Raw genomic sequence first — 21662 nt, 5'->3', positions numbered from 1 at the left:
GGCTTATAAAACACTCGTTCGACCTGTACTTGAGTATTGCTCATCATTGTGGGATCCGTACCACACTGAGTTGATGGAGGAGATAGAGAAGATCCAAAGAAGAGTGGCGCATTTTGTCACAGGGTTATTTGGTAACCATGATAGCGTTACGGAGATGTTTAGCAAACTCAAGTGGCAGACTCTGCAAGAGAGGTGCTCTGCATCATGGTGTAGCTTGCTCGGCAGGTTTCGAGAGGGTACATTTCTGGATGAGGTATTGAATATATTGCTTCCCCCTAGTTATACCTCCTGAGGAGATCACAAATGTAAAATTAGAGAGATTCAAGCATGCACAGAGGCTTTTAGACAGTCACTCTTTCCGTGAACCATATGCATCTGGAACAGAAAAGGGAGGTAATGACAGTGGCACGTAAAGTGTCCTCCGCCACACACTGTTGGGTGGCTTGCGGAGTATAAATGTAGATGTAGATGTAGATGAAAACTGCGTGGGGAGGTAGGGCAAATGGGTTGAGTAAAGGATCATAAGTTCTTGTGGCATGGGCAGGTGTGTAAAATAAAACAGTAAAGTATGTCAGGATGTGGGATGAAGTGGGATCAGTAAGAATAAATATAATAATAGCTAACTTCCTGGCAGATTAAAACTTTGTGCTGGACCGAGACTCAAAATCAGGACTTTTCCTTTCGCAGGCAAGTGCTCTACCAACTGAGCTACCGAAGCACGACTCACTCCCCATCCTCACAGCTTTACTTCTGTCAGTACCTTGTCTCCTACTTTCCAAACTTTACAGAAGCTCTCCTGTGAACCTAGCAGAACTAGCAGTCCTGAAAGATAGGATAAGGTGGAGACATGGCTTAGCCACAGCCTGGGGGATGTTTCCAGAATGAGATTTTCACTCTGCAGTGGAGTGTGCACAGATATGAACTTCCTGGCAGATTAAAACTTTGTGCCGGGCCCAGACTTGAACTGAGGGCCTTTGCCTTTCACAGGCAAGTGCTCTACCAACTGAGCTACTGCCGGCCGGAGTGGCTGAGCAGTTCTAGGTTCTTCAGTCTGGGACCGTGTGACAACTATGGTCGCAGGTTCAAATCCTGCCTCGGGCATGGCTGTGTGTGATGTCCTTAGGTTAGTTAGTTTTAACTAGTTCTAAGTTCTAGGGGACTGATGGCCTTAGCAGTTCAGTCCCATAGTGCTCAGAGTCATTTGAACCATTTTTGAACTGAGCTACCCAAGCACAACTCACGCCCCATCCTCACAGGAAGTTTCATATCTGCACACACTCCACTGTAGAGTGTGGCTAAGCCATGTCTCCACCTTATCCTATCTTTCAGGACTGCTAGTTCTGCTAGATTCGCAGGAGAGCTTCTGTCAAATTTGGAAAGTAGGAGACGGGGTACTGGCAGAAGTAAAGCTGTGAGGATGGGGCGTAAGTCATGCTTGGGTAGCTCAATTGGTAGAGCACTTGCCAGTGAAAGGCAAAAGTCCGGAGTTCGAGTCTCGGTCTGGTACATAGTTTTAATCTGCCAAGAAGTTTCATATCAGTGCACACTCCGCTGCAGAATGAAAGTCTCATTCTGGATAATAATAGCTATTGGAGGAAAGAATCTGGGGCATCAAATGATGCATCAACAATCTGCGTGGTCACGAAGCCTGTGTTATGCACAAGAGTAATGCTACAGAGAAGAGTAACAAAGGAAAGCAACTCAATTGGTTTTGATCTTCTGATTACTTTTCTAGATGGTAAAAGACTCAACTGCAAACAATTTAAGATGACTGGTCAGATTGTCCCCTGAATCATTTATACCGGGTGTAATGGAATGAAGTTTCAAAAATTTCAGTGATTGTAGAGGTTGATACTTTGAACTTACGTGATGTAAGGAAACTATAACCAGAAATGTGAACTAAAGTTTCTATAGAACTATACACTTTCTACACATTCAGTAGACAATAAAATAGAAGAATGCTATAGTTTGGAAAATGTTTATTGACATTAAAGTACTATCAAATACTGCAAATCAAATCTGTGGCTTCACTACTGTAGAGTAAATGTTCACTGTGACAACCATCAACCTTGTTACGTAATGTGTAACAATGAACCAAGTTTCATCTGATTCTCTGCAAGATTCTGTGTCCCTTCTTGTGATATCAAGTTCCATAAATATGTACTCAACAAGCTCTCACTGGTGTTGAACACACAAGGGACTTAACCCTCCAATTCAGGGTGATGATGATGTGTGTATTCAGCTCTTTCCGTACAATTTAGTGGGGACCACAGTTATCGCATCAGACATAATTTCTGATCTTTTTGCAAACTGGATGTCATGATTTACCCATCTATTACTTTATTGTTGCTCTGAAACATTGTAGGCTGCTATTTTCCCATCAAATTGTTTTTTGTTGCCTTGGAATATTGAAGGTTACTATTTTCCCATCTGAAACAGCTAAAGTCACATTTTTCGCATTCCCATGTCTCAATCACATATCTACACATGTATCTTTCTCATGACATCAGTTTTGCATCCCTATTCCTGAGCTTGAGTATAGAACCTTGCTGTAAGATGTACAACTCTCTGAAAATTTAACAATATGTTCATTCTGCTTTTATAATGTTGAACCTGATTTTTGTGTTTCCTTCATTATGTATGCTAAACCTTAATTAAAAATCAACTATGAAATAAGTTTTTGGTTTTCTTGTTACATTCCAATAATTCTAGTCTTAGAACTATTCTAATTATCAAATAAAATTGCCCTACACGCAGATAATCAGAAAATCACCCATGGTTAGAAGGCTAACAGACCATAGAGGGTTGAGGTCAGTAGAGTGCAGAGACCAAATGATGGGGCATCCTCTTCCAATTACTCTTTTCCTGAAGTTGTCTGTGAGATATTCCCTGACCTGACAATCAAACTGCACTGGAGCACCATTGTTCTGAAACCACAAACTATACTTTGTTCGTCATTAAAGTATGCCTGATGTGAACAAACACAAGTGCAATGACTGGTCAGCAGCCACAGCTCTCATGCACTGGTGTTGTTTCACTCTTGGAATTAGGGCCAACTTATGTATTAGATATCTTATTGTGTATTAGATATCTTATTACTGTTGTTGTTGTTGTTTTAGTCTTCAGTCCAGAGACTGGTTTGATGCAGCTCTCCACACCACTCTATCTTATTACTAAGTCATTGTTAATGAAACTTTAGGGCATTGTGGGGTATTAACAGCCATCAATGCTTTCCTTAATCATACTTTAGCTACATAATTTTTACTTCAAAAATCTTGTACAGGCACACTCCCTGTAAATGTTACTTGGCCTCTGATTTTCTAGCTGTTCATATGGATGACATTGCTTCCTGCTTCTTATTGAAACACACATGCAGAAGACCATTAATGGTGAGAAACAAGTTGTTGTTAATGTTTTTCACGAGACTACAAGGAAAAATTAGGTTTCACATTTTTCAAGAAAGACTATGTACTAATAATAAAGGAGGATATTTTAATTATATGAATGGTTCAATCAATAGCACCTTAGATTGATACTCGTGTATGGTGGCGGGCAGCAGTTTGAAATTCATTGTGGTCTACAACCTTTTTTGTTTGGTTTGAATAATTAAATCCTTTAAATATGAAATTCATCAAATATATGGTAATTACCTTATACTTAATCATCATTTTGAAGAAAAATGTTTGGCTTCTAGTTTTTAATTACATATCACATGCAAAATTCTGAATTTCATTGAAAATGCACTTTTTTAATTATTGATATTTTATAAAAGATTGTAAAAGATTAAGAAAACATTGCACAATTAAATTTTTTGGAGAAGAATGAAAAATCAAATACTCTTTGTTTGAATATGCCCATTGTTTTCTAGGACAGATGTGGTCTTACATGAGCCAGAGTGATAAGTGTCGTAGAAACATGGAAAACAATCATTTCCATGGCATTAAGCACACTGTACAAATACTGCAATTTTACAGTTGTCACCTCAACACTGCAATCGGAACCCTGACATAACTGATCTAGAGCCAAGTTAAGGGATTCATCATGAGAAATAACACGACATTTAAACTGCCAAAAGTACTGTAACTAATGCACAAAGCTTTGTGACACGTCACTCCCGAACTATGCGAAATGCAGAACAGCACATCATAAAAGAGGAGGAGGAAATGTGGATTTTTTGGTGGCTTGCGTTTCTATTGCTGATCACCTCATTATCAATGTAGCAGTTATCAACATAGCAGTATTCCTCGGAGCCCAATATCAAAGGTGTTCAGAGATCACATTCAGTAGCTTCAATATTTACCTACATGGTAAAATCCTAGCTGCGTATTTTTATGCCACACATAGCTCATGCAGAAAAATTACCCTAGTTAAAGTAAGGAATTTCTATCACTCTTGTTTTAAAATACAAAGTTATGTTACCTAATATTGAGAGCATGTTATGTTTTCCATCCAGACGTGTATCGGCTGAGTTTTACCATATATTATTTCCTTCTGTTTAAAAATTAAATGACATTCAAAGCTATATTGCTCTGCTCATCTCTTTTTATGTCTTTGCTGGAACTGTTCACATCACTGCAGGTTAGTTGGATCAACTGTCTGGCCAGTACTGTCCAAGTTAAACGCAATGGTAAAGGTGTTGCCCCATATTATTACTGATTCAATGTACATGTAATGCACAACATAAAACTTTTCCTCATTATCATACTTGGCTTCTGCTTCATGTGAAACAAAATCCAATGAGATTCCATCAAATGCAGAAGAATACATATTGTAATCTTTACATGAGTTTCAATCTTATGATGAATGGTGTATAGTACACAGTAGCATGGGACCATCCCTCAGTTCTGGCAAGGCATTATCTACAAAAGTTCAAATGTCATGCACTATTCAAATGATATGATATGTCATCCAGTATGGTGATCTCCAAGAACTCCACACAAGTATCCTTTGAGAATCTCACCTGGTAACTTCTCATACAGGTAACATATGGATTTTCAATAGCCCAGTGGGGGCAGTAGAAACTTTATTTTTCATTTGTGGCTGTAGGTTCCTTATATCAAAGCATTAAAAATTTTCTCCTCCTCACTCTCCCAAATTTTTAAAATGTATTTTTGTTACACCCTGATTTCCAGTCTTTAGGTATGGATCATTTGACAAGTGAGCAGTTGTATTTGATTGCTAAGTATGCACCTATTGCACCTATTGGCATTGTCATCAGTAACATCTTACCATTGCTATCCCGCATCAGAAGTTTTGACTATGTCTTGTTACTGGTGTACCTTACTACATACGACCAGACTCTCTTTGGAGTTTCTGCCAGATCTTGAGTCAGAGTTTCATTGTGTAAAGTATTAAAAGCATCTCACATTTAAGTCATTGTTAAATTTTGAGCTTCTACAAAGTTGGAGATTTTGTGCTCTTTTAAAATTGGCACATTGTTTTTGTTGCTTCTGCAACAGCATATCAGACACTGTTTTTTGCCTACAACATGTCTTTTTGCCAAGATATCAAAGATATATGAAGGTCAACTCCAACTATAACTGTGTAAGTGAGGTACCACTTGAAATGAGACTCTTGTTTTCTTTGAATTGTTCAACAACTGCACCATCACAGGAACCATCTGCTTCAGTTTCATTACTAAGTAAACTATTCCTAACAGGATTAAACATTCCACTCCAACAGTATTTAATCTATCCACTCCGAATATTGTTAGGTTCTGTGTAAAAATTTAGACTGAATGAATCTCTCTATGAAACACTACTACTGTGGCTGGGCATTATGTTCTATGGCACCTTCTCAATCATATCAGGTTCTGTGTCTAATTTGATCTCAAGTGGAAATATTTAGAAAGACTGAGAGCCTAGAATTAAATCAAGCAAACTTTATATGGTGAGAAATTTCTGAAGGCATTTTTATTTCCTCTGATCTCACCATTCATATTATCATAGACATGGGTTCTGGCAAGTCAAAGACATATTTATGTTACTAAATGATTGCTATAGCTGTTGAGAAAATTTATTATGTGATAAAATATAGAATAAGGTGCAAGAAAAAGATAACATCATTGTAAACAGGAAAAATTGGAAAGTTATTGGTTGTGCCCACCAAATAAGTACACTTACCTTGTGTTATGGACCTCAAATAGCAGCACACAGTTCCAGAATAGAATCTTAGAAGAGATGTGAGATCTTTGGTTTTTTTGTGTTTATTACAAAAATTCAGACTTTCTGTTTGAGACAGGCGTGTGTGTGTGTGTGTGTGTGTGTGTGTGTGTGTGTGTGTGTGTGTGTGTGTGTGTGTGTGGTTATTTTGTATCAGGTAACTCTAAAAAAAAAGTCCAAAAACTCAGCAATGTTTCCACTTTCATTTATGTACCTGTTAGTCAGTCAGTGTCTCAACTATATGGTTAGTGGTTGTCTTTATTCATTCCATTATTTTTTATAATGTAGTGTGTACGGTAAATGCAGAAAGAATGGTGCAGGTACTATCATATAACTATTTGTAACTTCAGTATTAATGAAGTCTGTCTTCTTTTTCAGTATGGCAGCAGTGCAGAATCTGTTTATACAAAGATTTGTAAGAAGTCACAGTATGGTGATGATGATGATGCTGTGGACTGGATTCCTCTCCACAGTTTGTATAAATCTCACAGGTACTGACAGTAAATTGACTTGTGCTGGTATGGCATCTGTCTTCCAAACCGTTTCCTCTGTTGTGCGTTTCTTGGATAAAAGAAAATGGAAATATAAGATTGTGGATTTAATAACATAGTCTAAGATTTTTCAAGTGCCTTATTTTAGGAATTTGTGAGAACTGTTTTGGACATGATACTCACAGTCAAGGATAACTTCGTAACACCTTAAGTGCCCAGTGTATATGAAATCATACAAGTGAGCTCGAGAGGCAACATTACCTACAACATACAGCTGTACAATGACAAGTGGTGCCTCAGATAATGTTGTGAGAAACGAATATATACAACTGCTGGAAATCAATTGTGTATTATTTTAAGATTCCCTGACTAAACTGTTAATTCCTTAATATTCCCGTTCATTTGTCTAATATCCATCAGATAGGAAATATTTGTGGTGTAATAATATTTGCATTCACATAATTAGCAATGTTGTTGATTCCATTTTCCTGCAGAGTAGTTTGACAAAGGTGACAAGTGTTGTTGTCAAAATATGGTGCAGAGAAATGGAACTGTCAGCCAGGCAATTAAAATGGAAAAAAATCTCAGGAATCAGTTGTGACATTGTCGAAAAATTTCATTTATAACACAAGTAACTAGTTGTTTGCTGTTTCATGCCTAATAAAATGCAGTCTTTTGTGGTTCAAGATACCTTATGTTTGAATGGTTTCAAAGGAACACAGTGTCACAATACATTAACACACTTTCTATTATTTATTTCAAACACAGGAAAGGTTGATATTTAGATAATCTCATTCATTTGTGGTGAGAAGACAAGATAAAAGTCTGTTATGTTTAGATTAATACTGTACTTTCTCAAATCTGTGCCACTGGAACATTTTGGAAATAAGCTTTTTATAAACTGGTGATATAATTTTCTATGAATAAAGTTCAGTTTCTAGAATATTAAATGAAACAACAAGCTTACTGATACCCATCACTGTTTTGTGACAGGTAAAAAAACTAAAATTTAAAAAAAATATAAAAAACAGTAAACTTGTTGTCTCATTTAATGTCAATAACAGTCATGGTAAAGTGTAACTAAAATGTTCTAGAATATTTATGTACATAAAGTTGGCATAAATCTGACACACTAGAATGTGGAATGAAACAAGAAGCTGCAGTCATCATAAAGACAATCAGAATTACGATTGTTGATATGATGAACTCAAGTATCTGGCTGGATAAAACTTGTTTTATTGTGAAAACTCATCTTCTCAGCAGCTTATCTTTTATGACTCTGCAGCTTCTTCCATTGTTTTACTTCTTTGAGAATTCAGACAACAACAATTAAGAACTAAAAATTTTAAAGATGTCTATATGTTTGAAACTGATATTATTATAACAGAGAGATAGCTATAAGTTATTTGCCTGTTGATATATTTACAGCCAATAAATGAAGTAATAAATTATTTTGAAGATGTTATAACTTTCAATAAAACAACTGTAACAAAATCTCATGTTCTGTTGCATCCAATGAAAATGATAGAAAGTAATGAATTGTGTATGTCATGAGTAATGTGCTCAAAAGAGTATAGATTCCTATTTCCAGTGATGCATGAATCCAGAACACCATGAAACTTGTATTACTCCTATTAATTCCTTAAATTCAGAGAAAACTGAACTATCAGTTTGGTTGCCTCATTTCAGATAGACACCACACAGCAAGAAATAACATTTCTGCACGAACACCTAACTCACATTACATTAATTAATTGTTCACTTTATGGGAATGGGATCGGTAATCAGGATATAGAAAACTTAATTCCCATTTATGTCATAGTTCATATGTATTTACACTTGGTACTGTGTCCATACAGAATGAAGTATAACAAAGAACTGACTAAAGTAAAGCTAAGATGGAGGCTTGACAGAGCACTTAGAGTTCACAGATATTAAGTTACGAACTATCAACACCACACAGCCCCCCCCCCCCCCCCCCCTCTCCCCCTGCTGTACGGAATACTTGGAATACTTCGTGCACGTAGGCAGGCACACCACAGGTACTTCCATCTCAAATGAGGGGGGTTGTGCTGCTCAAGAGGCAGGTCCACTTCATAGCCAGTTAGCCACAGTGGCTGGATGAGATGGTGGCCGGACCAGAAGGAAACGGGCGGGGCGGTTGACGGCATGGTTGAGGCGTGTGTGGCCTTTAAGTGGATCGAGAAGTCCATAGAAATGAAAGCACGTAGAGATGTTCAGTCACACTCATGCAGGAGTGTGAGGTTGTGTGCAATGTTAACGAGTAAGAGACTGTCTGATGGCAGGACCTCGGTATCTGTCAAAAGAATGAGCACTCGGCTGTTGAACGTCACTATAGAAATGTCGCTCACTCGGTGTGGCGGCATGCTGCAGGACAAACTGATAGTAGGTTTGTGTGTCTCCGACATTGGAGGTCAGGGCATGAAACCTGTGCAGGGTGAAACTGGGGGCGAGGTCAGGAAACCAGTGAACAGTGGCAAACAGTCTTTGGCGGAAGAGGTGTGCGGTGAGGTTGATGGGAGCACATATTTGTTCCCAATCAAGGATGGATCATCTGCAGAGTCTGACTGCGGTGGTGTGAGACCATCAGTGTCAATGAAAGCCGGTTTCAGGCTATGCAGAGAAACTGCCTGTGTACGGTCTTTAATCATGATATTCCCCCACCGCAGGACCTTGTAGGAACCAAGATAAAGAGGTTGAAAAGGCTGCCTAACTGCATCATCACGCAGCATGATGTGGGAGCAGATGGAGAGTGCGGTGGGAACATAAGTCTCAGGCGATGAGTGACTGGTGGGTGGGTGCAAACGCATTTGTTGAAAATGCGTGCACATCCGGCTAATGAAATCTGGTGAGGGGGGAAGATCCTCGCTAACCTGGGGAAGAATCAGTTCCTCTGGTAGGACCAGATTCTCACTGAAAACAAGTTTGGATATAGTCCCCTGTAGGTCAGGTTTATAGGTTGAGTGTAGACCAAGTAGCACCCACGAGAGTGCTTCTGACCAGAGACAATCATGGCATCAAATGGCCATCTTGAGGGTGCTGTGCCACCTCACCACCAACATATTGCTTTGTGGGTGATAGGTAGTAGTGTGTATTTTTTAATACCGCAGATATTGCAGAGGGTGATGAAAATGGAAGATTCAAACTGTCAACCCTGATTAGTGGTGATAGTGGTTGGGCACAAGCCAATGAAAGCCTTGGCTACTGTCTTGGCAGTAATGTTAGGCTCAAAATGGCTCTGAGCACTATGGGACTTAAAATCTATGGTCAACAGTCCAGTAATGTTAGGGAGAGGGACAGCCTTGACCCAGCGAGATCAAATATATCTATGGGCCTCCAAAGGAAGAAGAGGCCTGATCAGGTCAATATGTATGTGAGGGGATCATCCTGTGGGAATGTCGAACTTGCCCAGAAGCGGGGAGGTGTGGTGGCTGATCTTGTTGCACTGGTAAGCAGCACAGCTGCATGCCCAGGTTTGACAGTCCTGTTTGATATTCTTCCAAACAAAATGTTCTGACACGAGACATGTGGTGGCTCGAACACCTGGCTAGGCTAGGTTACGAAAGGCATCAGAAACCTGTCAGCGCAGCCCGGGTGGGAGCAAAGGGCATAGAGTGCCAGTCGAAGAATCACACCACATCTCGTCAGAAATGCCCAGAAATTTAGTCTTTGTGAAAATAAGTGATGTTTGTGGGTCTAGCAGAAGCTCCAAGCTTCAGATGAAGCTTGGAGGGAAGCCAGATCAGAAAGATCAATGATGCAGGAAACAGCACTGATCCATGAGAAGAAATCCGCAGCGACATTATCTGCACCCTTGATGTAACGGACGATTGTGAATTGAGAAACTAGGTCAAAGTGGCAGTAACATCAAGGGGGTGGGTCCTCAGGTGAGTTGCAGAAAGCTTCTGCCAGTGGTTTGTGATTGGTGAGAATGAAAAACATCGGGGCGGAAATGTTTGATTGCCTGAGCTCTCTATTGAATACAAAATATTTTCTCTGAGCCATAGATAGTTTCTTGGAGAATAAATGAAGGGGAGAAACCATGTCACCTGTGATGTCGCTGGTATCCATCATGATGAATAACTCAGCCGAGGGGTCGGGGTGGGCGAGTGTCACAGCATGAGCTAAAGAAGTCTTCAGAGCCTTGTAGGCCTCTAGCATCAGAGCAGTCCAAAAGATGGGTTTTATACCAGAAGCTCACTGTAAGTGGATGCGATGCATTGTTTCAGCTTTTCATTGTCCTGGCAGAGTGGCGTTGCTGAGTCATATTCTGACAGTAAGTTGGTAATGCAGGTCACAATGTTGCCCATGAGAATGAAGCACTTGCGTATTATATTGTATGTTGTGGTGAAAATAGAGCGTTGGATATAGGTGCGGGTGCATGGTATGTGAGTGTTCATAGGATGGTGGAGCACTGAACCCTGTATGATGTTTGGAGATAGTTTGTACTAAGACAAAAAATCCATACCCAAGATTGGTTCATCAATGTCAGCATGGTAGAACATCCACAGAAAACACGGAGATGGAGATGGGGTCACTGTAACCTTTGCTGAGACTGAGGTAGGTAACGTCACTGTGTTGACAGCTTGTACAAGTGACTTCGTCTGTGAAGAAGTGGGTGGAGCCATTGAAGTAGGTATGATCGACACATCAGCACCAGTGTTGACCAGGAAAGCTAGACCTGACACAATGTCATCCACATAGAGACGACCACTCAGCCGGGCGGATGAGTGAATGTAAGAGGACGCCTGTTAGGTTCCTCACAGGACTTGGCATCTCTTAGTTCCTACGGTCATTGTTTGGGTGTTGGCATCGCAACCTGCACTTCTTGGCGTAGTCACCGAACACTTTATGGTACCAGCAGAAAGGGTAAGCAGGGTGAGGAGTAGGTGGAGACTGCGGTGGCGGAGGCGGCTTGTCGTCATTGATTTTTTCCGGTAAATAGACCAGTATGTAAGACGCGTGAGTGATCCTGGAGTGCTTGGACAGCAGAGAGAGTGAGCTGAGACTGCCAGGAGAAGCCGATGAGGTGATGGCAGAGCGAGCCCTGCCTCTGCTGGCCAAAGTTCAGTATGCGGGGGTGGCTGTGCCGACAAATGGTGTGGAATGAACCAGCTGATCTTGCTGCAGCAGCGAATACAACTGGTCAGCAATGCATAGGTGGGAGCTGATGGACTTGAACAAGTATGGTAACAGATGGATCTGTAGGTTGATAGGTAGTTTGGCAGACCACACAGCCCATAGCATGGCATCAGGCATAGTATGCTTGTTCACGAGCAATTGAAGGTAGCATCTGAGTTGTGAGGCAGTGTATTCCCTCAGGTGCTCCTCATAGAAAATCTTGATTATTAAATCTTGTGGTGAGTAGACATGTCATTCCATTATAGTCTTCTTTGCAAACTTGTCTTTTAGTGCAGGTGGTGGCAAAAGGAGTAGGTCTCAAATCAAATCCGAGTGGTCGTGGAGGTGTGTGACGAGGTAGAGAAACTTTAAGTTGTCATCAAACACATGCTATAACTCGAACAGATTCTCAACAGGTGCGAACCATGATGACTGGTTGTCCTTGTGTAAGGGCGGTAACTTTGGCAGGTGGCCAGGAGGGGGTGTCAACAGCAGCTTTGGTGACTCCTGGGGTAGAGGCTGAACTGAGGTTAAGTCAGAGGAAGGCGTGGTAGGCCGGGATTTAAACAAGGTGAGCAAATCCACAGTAGCAGCAGCTGGTATAGTTGACTGTGTGTCCCGAAGACATGGTGCGGCAGGCACAGACAGTACTGTGGAAACGGGCAGATGGACGGCACAGAAGGGGGCCCCGGAAACTGAACCATGAGTGACGAGTGCTGGATGGAAACGACCCACTTCTGGAACAGGGTGAGAGACTGGCACGGCAGACACAGGCGGTGCTGTGGGAGCGTCAGGCAGTTGAGCGACCGGAAACAGGGACTTCCACAAGTGTGGGGGGTTGAGAACGCCACCTGCGTGGAAACTATCTGATGCATAACCTGCCTCTGGTGTATGTGGTGGCGAGGTAAGGGATACATGTTATGCAAAACACTGATTTGTGCATGTAAATTATACACAACTGGAACAGCACATGTGTGGAACAGATCCAGCGCAGTTCGTAGTAATGGTGGCATTACACACGGCCTGACAGTAACTGATGTAGCATGCTGGTGGGTGTCTAAACATGTGTTTGAATGGAGATCACTTTTTTCTTGAAACACTCGATTAGAAGAGACACAATTTGAAATATTGTTCAGTTCACATTTCACTGTTGGATGGATATAATCCACTGGCGCGAAGCCTGAGTCTATTGTTTACCCGGCATAGTTGTCAACCATTGAAAATTAATGAGGTTACCACATGGCATTGGTTGAGAACGCGAATCACTGTGCGTAAATGATGAATATGCCGTTGGCAAAGAAACGACGAAACTCGGTGACGGTAGTTGTGCTTCCACATCTTCGAACAAGGCGTTGTTTGGCACGGTCATTGTGTAGTGCATATAACCTGTTGCATAAACACTGGTGGGGAAGATGCGAAACACAAGCCAACTGCGGGGTCACCACTTTGGGAATGGGATTGGTAATTGGGATATAGAAAACTACATTCCCAAATATGAAATAGCTCATATATATTTACACTTGACACTGCATCCATACAAAATGAAGTATAACAAAGAACTAAAGTTAAGCTAGAGGCTCGACAGAGCAATTAGAGTTCACAGATATTAATTTTCATGGTCGATATGAACTATCGATGCCACAACTTTTATCACCACATTCGTTTTATATAGAAAGCCACCGGAACCACAATATCATTTTAAATATCAATTTTTGCTCACTCAGATGCTGTATCAGTCACTGCTGTATACTGTTGCAAAATATATAAACATGACCTGTAGCAATCTGTTTGCACTGATAATTATAGGAATTATTTATACATTACCTGATGTATGTTTGTTAGGAAAAAAGAAAATGAGAAAGAAATCACAAGATGCTAACTGGAATTGGAAACAAGAAAGGAAAGCAGGAAAGTAAAGGCACGTGAAGCTGAACACAAAAGAATGGATCAGAAATGGTTGACACAGTGTTTTTTAATTGTCCTTGTCTGCAATGTAATGTGTTTTCTTTACAGTAAGTTGCAATCTGTCTTTTCCTACATTGTTGTTGGCATGTTACTAATAATTTTGGTTGAGGGTTAAGTTCACGAATTTGGTGATCAGTTTAACTTAATAGTAATTGATCTAAATGAAATTATCCAACAATAATGCAACTATTGCTAGCAAACGCAACACTTTATTTAGGTGGTGGGAATATGGACTTAATAACAGTTGTTACTGTGTGTGTTATGACTACATAGTATGTTCAGCAAAGGGTATTGTTTAGTTGGAGTGGTATTTGACAGAACTGAAGCCCAACACAATCATTGTTCACAGAAAATTGACCGAATCCCTCTCCCACCAGTGTTGACAAAGGGAAAGTGTCAGAGTGTTATCAGTGCTGTTATGGCAGTCACTGTAGACAACTGGTGATCGTGTGCAGGCAGCCAAACTGATGGTAGTGGTGTCAAACCCCCTCATCAGAATATGACTTTATGAAACAAGGTGAGAAAGACAGTACCAATAGAAAGATAGAAGCTGTAGGGCACAAAGCTGCCAATGTGTAGATCACTGATCAAACTGCCTGTTGTTGCTAAAGAAAACTTGCAGTTACTTAATGCAGTCATGATCCACAAATATATAGAGGGACTTATGTTATTCACTGGTACTAGTATTTATGTTTGCTGGCTTTACTAATACTCAAAGTAAATTGATTTATTTTACACCTGGTGGCTCCATTGTTTATTGTTCCTTTACTTACTCTAATACTTTGGCACATGCACTAAAAGAGTGTCCCTTCATTGCAATTGGGTGTAGCCCATGCACAGTGAGAAGCTTAAACTTGCGTGATATTGGCCTCCTGCAACCTCACAGGATTCTGTGTTTTCACCAAATTCATCACTCATCTCCACCCTACATGCAGCTGGGCAGAGGTAAGTGCCTTTTTACTGTGCACACTCATATATGTCACCAGCACTTTGTTTTCACATTGGTGATACTGCTTTTTGCACACAGTGTTCCAGCACTTCCATTTCCTTCACCAAAAGTGTTATTTTGATTTATACCATTCTTGTGTTGTACCATCTTCATTTTCATCACATACATTAGCATTTCTTTTTTTACAGTCCCAGGTTCTTAATATTCAATCTTTACAAAGGATTTTAACATTACACATGCTTTTCTGTTACAAACTGCAATGATAGGGTACACATAGATTTTGAAGTGTATATATTGTTACTCATTGACCATCTTTCCAATTGGGGCATATACTGCCCAGACACTTACATCTTGGCCCAGTACTCAAAACAACAGAAATAATTACATGGAAAGTGTTAGAAGGCCAGGCGTTCTACATGTGAACATGACTTGTTTTTTAAGATACCTGACTTTTTGGAATGAGGTATAAAATAGCAAATCACTAAGTGTGTGACCATTACAAATGGTCAAGGTATAAAAGAAATTCTCTAATTACATTGCATTCCCAAACCTTTACAAAAACAACACATGACACAATTTGCCTTTTGACACCATAACAACACAAGTACAAAAAAATAACTGAAACAATATTACAAAAAGGAAACACATCATTACTAGAATCTAAAGTGGATTAGTAAATATAATGACCTACAATCCAAGTAACTATTGCCTTCAGCTTGCTACTTAAACTAAGGAATGGCCCAGTGCATAGCTTTTGCACCATCTTTACAATGTACACACAATATTTTGCTATTGGCAGAAGATTTTCAGTTCTATGTAGGCCTAGTGTTTAACACAGTTTTCTCTCGTGTTTCAGCTTTTGCCGGACAAACATCTTTCCTATTTTGTAATAAGATAACTCTAAATTCTAAATTTCTATTTACAACATAAAGAAATTTACACAAATAGCCCCAAATGGACCTAATGCATTTTTCATTACACATCTACATTGTATCATCGCTTGAAATCTACTTTCATAGTTATGATCATTCAACATTTCAGAGTAATCAACAAATCTTTACATTAACATGAAGCATTTTAAAATGTGACATTGAATAATGGTTTCATCTTACAATTAGCTCTCATGACACATTTGTTTATACTACATTTCAATGGAGTTCATGGGCTTTCACATACTTCATTACAAAATGAAAACAACAAATCACCTCATAGAACAATAAAAACCAACAAAAATTCATCCTAGGTACCTCCTACTTCACTGCTTCCATTCTTCTTCTTCTTTTCTTTTCTTTTTTTTCACACACTGACTGGAACAAGTTTGGTGTTAAAAGCTATCATGGGGGATGACATTCATATGTTGTATGTATCCATTTATAACTCTGGATTTACCAAAGAATATATGAACAAATTACTGTAATAACTTTCCTAGATCAGCCTTCTTACGTTCAGTAAGACACCCAGATTCTTATGCCTTGGTGTGAAACTTATTGGTATGAGGCTAATTGCCTTCTACAGCTGTTGACAAAGTATCATCACATTTATAGTCAACAAGGTCACTTTGTGGCCTAAGCACCTTACTGGCTACAAGTTTTCACTTAAGTTCTGGCAGAATCTGCTCTGAGTACAAATTAAATTTAACACTATTTCTCTTCCTCCAATATCTAGCAGGCAAGTTCCCCTTCAGAAGTTCATTCTTGCATCCCTCTGTCACAGGAATCCCATGACCAGTGTGCATGGCATGGATAAACCCTTGACAATGAAAAATTTGCACTCAATAGCACTGTTCTCAAATTTTAACTCCACCCGTGCCGGCTTTTCTACCCTCTATGTACAGGTGCACTAGCCCCCAGCACAATGTAATGCACTAGCAAAATTGGAATTTTAGCAGTCTCACAGATCTTTTAAAAAAAATGACTTGCTAAGACATTCATTTATGCACCTATGTCTATCTCTATCTCTATCTTGGTTGGTATTCCACCCACAATAGTGTGAACTGTGGCCTGAATCTGGCCTTCAGAGTGTTCTGTACATGACATGGGAGTATCACATAATTTCTTGCATATATATTTTCATTTGTTATAATGTAACATGTGTTGCTGCATCATAATGTGTGCCCTCATTCCATTTTGCAGTAGATATCTAGTAGCAGGATAAGACCACCTCTAGATTGTCAAGTGATTAGAGGTCAGAGGTAACTCTTCAGTGACCTCAACCACTCTTATAGGTTCAAAATGTTGTTGTGGCCAACCCAACCAGGAGGTGGTTGAGAACAATTAACTGGCTGATTGCTGATAGCATTCACCTTCTGTGTAGATGGTGATCCACCATACTTTGGTTGCCACTGGTTTCTGTTATTTGAGGGAGTCCAGTATTCCTGATAAGATACATTCCTACCCACCTGGTACCAGGATGGTACCAATGCCAATAATTTTTTTTCCCTCAAGAAATCTGAACCATTTTGGAACTGTTTGCGACTATTTTCATTCTGAGAGCCTGCTGCATGTGGCATCATTGCCACAAGTGACATGATTCTGGACATTGTTGCTGTGGTTTGCAGAGTGTGGTGTCATCACACTAGCATTGCAATTAATATGCTTGATGCCCTGAATCAGATTTCATCCTCCTGAGTCAAACTGAGTGAACCTACCAATGACAAAAAGTTTCCTACAGCATCCAATAGTGTATAAATTAATTTTTTGTGACTACTGATCAGTAGTTTACCTTTCAGTATTCCTGTGACATATCTGTGTGCCATTGAGTTGACTCAGTAGCATGTTTTTCCTAAATGTTTCTTAAAATATTTTCTGAGACAGTCCATTTCAAGTTGTGGGTCTCAGGATTAAACACTTCACATCTTAAGCAAGCTTGGACATGCTCTGACCAATACACACAAAAAAGCATGTTCAAATTGAGCAAGAGACTTCAGAAGTTGCCATGGCCACAGCACAGATTTTTTGTCTCTCAGTCCAAGTTCTATGTAGAATACCCCAAAAACTTTGAATGAAAATTATGGGATGTGGACATTTTTCCTCATGCATGAAAACCTGGAACTGATGGTGTTAGAGCAAACTTTCATATAAAAACACAAAAGTTATTTGTTATCCCCACTGAGTCACTTGAACATTCCAGACATGGGCTATTAGGCTCTGAATGATTTGAAATACACTGATTACAATGACTAGTATTAACATACCTTTCATTTTCATGCGCCAATGTAGGCATTGTCTCATGCAGTGAGTTCTTTATCATCTCCAAGTTCAGGTTAAAGACTTGTGTATTAACATTCTCATACCAGCCAGGTAGGTGCTAGGTTGATATCTGCCTTTATCTGGCTGAGCTCATTTTGCATTGTCTTGCTTGTAGGCCTTGTTTCAGATAGAACTTCCGCAACAGTGGATAGTACCACTGCATGGATTTCCTTTTTGGCCTTTTCAAGAATATCAGTATTTTTCTCTGAAATCTTAATTAAATGATTTGCTAAACTGTTCACCTTGAGCAGACAGGGTTTGTATTATTTTCTGTTATAGCTCAAATCACAAATTAACTTGTTACAGCAATTTTGGCATTTTAGTCTCTGTTATACTTGGATACTTTTTACTTTCTTAACATCACCAGATAAATGCTTACTACATCCATTGTTTCATGGTACACTTCAGTAACCCCTAATATTTCAGTTTTCACTGAGTCTGAAGTTGAGGCAATCTGATTATTTACATTATTCTGTTCATCCTAATGGATTGTGCTTTCAACCTATCACTGATTCTAGCGTACTGTTCGTTAGCAATGTGAGAAATATTTTCATTTACTTTAGTGGCCTATTCTTTTGCAGTGCAAGAAAAATTTTCTTTCAGTACATTCACTTAGCTTTGTATGCTGAGAAGCTAACTCATTCTTCAGTTTAGCATCTTGAAAAGACATTATTTCCACAAATTTTTCAAATGAATCATCAAATAAGGTGAGAGGTTGTCTGTTTGGTGTAACTTCCATCTAAACTTTTGGTTGTAATTCAACCTTCTTGAACAAATCACTAATGTTAGCAACTGCATATTGTGAAATATCAAGGTCAGAATCTGCTTTTTCCACATTTGAATCAACAGTGTCACTGCCGTCAACATGAACTTGTTTTTCTGTATCTGGTTCCATTTCCATCTTTCCTGGATACCAAAATTTTGTCATGATTAAATCTCATAGAAACAGCATAATATTTTAAAACAGAATTATTCACAGAGTTTGTTCTCTCATTCAACAACCATGCTCTGCAGCCATTACTGTCTAATACAGATTGACAAGGTGGAATAGCTAGCCCTCCATCTTGTCAATGCATGGCACAACAGTGGCCATGTTGGACATCTTCCATACAACTCTGTGCAAACTGATATTAAGGTAATAAAATTTATCACTCAGAATCCAAAATGAGCCAAGAGCTATTTAGGAAAAATTCAAGGAAATTGTTGAACATGTAAGGGCGGGCTAGCTATCCTGGGATTCCTTACGTTATCCTTACAATGTTGCATCACGCCATAACAAATTTTTCCTTGCCCAAAAATATAATACAGGAAACAAAAAAGACAAATATTCAACCTGTACAAATTTTTTTTCCAACAGCCTTGCCGCAGTGGTAACACTGATTCCCATCAGTTCACCGCAGTTAAGCACTGTCGGGCTGGGTTAGCACTTCTTGGATGGGTGCTCATCCGGCCTGCTGAGCAATATTGGCAAGCGGGGTGCACTCAACCCTTGTGAGGCAAACTGAGGAGCTACTTGATTGAGAAGTAGTGGCTCCACTCTCATAAACTGACGTACAGCCGGGAAAGCGGTGTGCTGCCCACATGTCACTCCGTATCTGCATCCAGTGGTGCCTGTGGGCTAAGGATTACATGGCAGCCAGTCGGTACTGTCAGGCCTTCATGGCCTTTTCGGGTGGAGTTTTAGTTTTGTACAAATAATTTGTTATGTCCTATATTGGGTGCCAGAAAGACACACTTCTCTATAAAACTTGATAACAATTTTGGCTGAAAGTAAAGATTGTAACTGTAGTAATTAGTTCAGTTTAGTGAAAACTGACCTAAAAAAATTGTTCACCAATAATGAAACTGTCACCATTGAGAGCAACACATCATTTAGATGTGTGAATGTGGATTTAATAACTCACCACTATTGTATGTGGTATGACGATGTAGTATGCTCAGTAGAGGGTATAGATATGTTACCAGCAAATACCTAAGTTAGTTTTCATCAATCATCACCATCAATATTGCTTACAGGAACCAGTGTCTGACAGAATCAAAGCCCAACAGAATCATTGTTCAGAGACAAATGACCAAATCATTTGTGATAATGCCTGGCAAGACACATTAAAATGATCAGCATATAATACCAGGGCTGTGATCTGCTATAGGTAGCAACAAATTCAACAAATTAATGGCTGAACACGGTGTATGTTCTGCCATTATATCTCTTCACAATGATATACTGATTTTTAAATTATCTGAAATAGTTTTACTGTGTACACAGATCCGTAAACTGGTAACTTATATATGAATAATAACAAAGTGTTTAAAAAAATAAGAAAAAGACTGGAACCAGCAAACATCAAATGAACATACACTATTCATGTGCTCACAACGGTAGACTAAGCAAGAAGACAAATGTGGAAAAAAAGACAAGAAAAAACCAATTTTAAATACATCTTTTGTTTCAGCCACAGGTGGATTTTAAATCACTGATTTTCCTTTGCAACTGTTTTTACATTACATAATTCTTGAATCACAGAGATTTCTGAAAAACTTTTATGTATTCAAAGAAAATAAAGTGCACACACATATGAGATACCATTTCACACAACATATTCCAATAAAAGTAACACCTTTACATTAAGTAATACTTGAGAACCAACTAAATAAAATGAAAATGATAAGCAGAAATAAAGGCAAAGAAATTATGAAATAAAAATGTAGAAGAAAATTAATAAGAAAAGAAGAGAAAGAACTAGCATGTGCTGTGACTTCGTTAACTTCTTATGTCTTTCATTTTTATGTAATATTACCCTTTTTTCCAGAATTTATATTTTCATTCTGTGATTTGGTTTCAGTTTTTAATTCCCAGCTTTCCCCTAGTAATTACCTGTCAGCAGTAGCATCATGCAATTCTTGCAGTTTAGAGTAAATCTGCTTTATTACAACATTTAATATCACAGCATACAATGGTGTAAAACAGTCTGAGAATTCATAGTGAGAATCAGTACAATGAATAATAAGAAAAACAAAGGAATAAAAAATGTCAGCAATAGTGATGCATTGCTTAAACATTTTGCATCTTGGAAATTTTGATACAGTGATGCACAATCACTGCAATCCCCCTCCTCCCTATGTGCTAACTGTATATTCAGTCAACTAAAGTGGACACAACGTCCGGATCATGTGACAACAGATTTTGTGGCTGCCGAAGAATCGGGGCTGGAATTTAACATCTGTTGGGGCTTGTCCATGATGGGTGATGGAATGTTCGATGATTCTGTCTTGTCTGTGGTTGATGTGCCAGACAATTTCCTTGTACCAATCTAGGCAGTGCTGAAAGACAGTTTAAAGTGGTCAATGGAGGTTGTTGTTGGATACCATAACATCAGCCTTAAACATTTTGACATCTCTGTTGAGAACTGGATATCATCCATCATGAGGTGGCTGCAGAAACTTGCAGACAGCAATGCAGTGAACAAAAAATTGATCACTTTTGCAAAGATTGGTCAGTACGAAAGAGTGATGAGTCTTTTGATTTCTCTGTTCAACAGGACACAGCGAGGAACTCACAAGGCAGTCAGATCAGTTGACCATAGACAAGATCTGCAGCCATAGCTTTCAGATCATCCTTGATGGATGCACAGAGGCCCTGGAAGATGATCAGCAGTGTTTCTGTCCACATTGTGACTCGTGGCATCAAAGGAATACTTTAAATTGT

At 39.3% G+C, this 21662-nt stretch overlaps 1 protein-coding gene across 1 annotated transcript in view; it reads left to right on the top strand.

Moving 5' to 3' along the window:
- LOC126335918 (Down syndrome cell adhesion molecule-like protein Dscam2) overlaps window positions 1–8107 on the top strand; it is a 166539-nt gene extending 158432 nt beyond the window's left edge. The window contains exon 19 of the mRNA XM_049999391.1: window positions 6540–8107. Within this exon, the coding sequence (XP_049855348.1) occupies window positions 6540–6659 (120 nt within the window). The 3' untranslated portion in view covers window positions 6660–8107. The remainder of the gene's footprint in view (window positions 1–6539) is intronic.
- The last annotated feature ends 13555 nt before the right edge of the window (window positions 8108–21662 follow it).

Source organism: Schistocerca gregaria, chromosome 2 (genome assembly GCF_023897955.1).
Source record: "Schistocerca gregaria isolate iqSchGreg1 chromosome 2, iqSchGreg1.2, whole genome shotgun sequence".
Lineage (NCBI taxonomy): Eukaryota > Metazoa > Arthropoda > Insecta > Orthoptera > Acrididae > Schistocerca > Schistocerca gregaria.
Note: the sequence above shows the minus strand (reverse complement) of the source record. Positions and strands in the feature narration are given on the sequence as shown.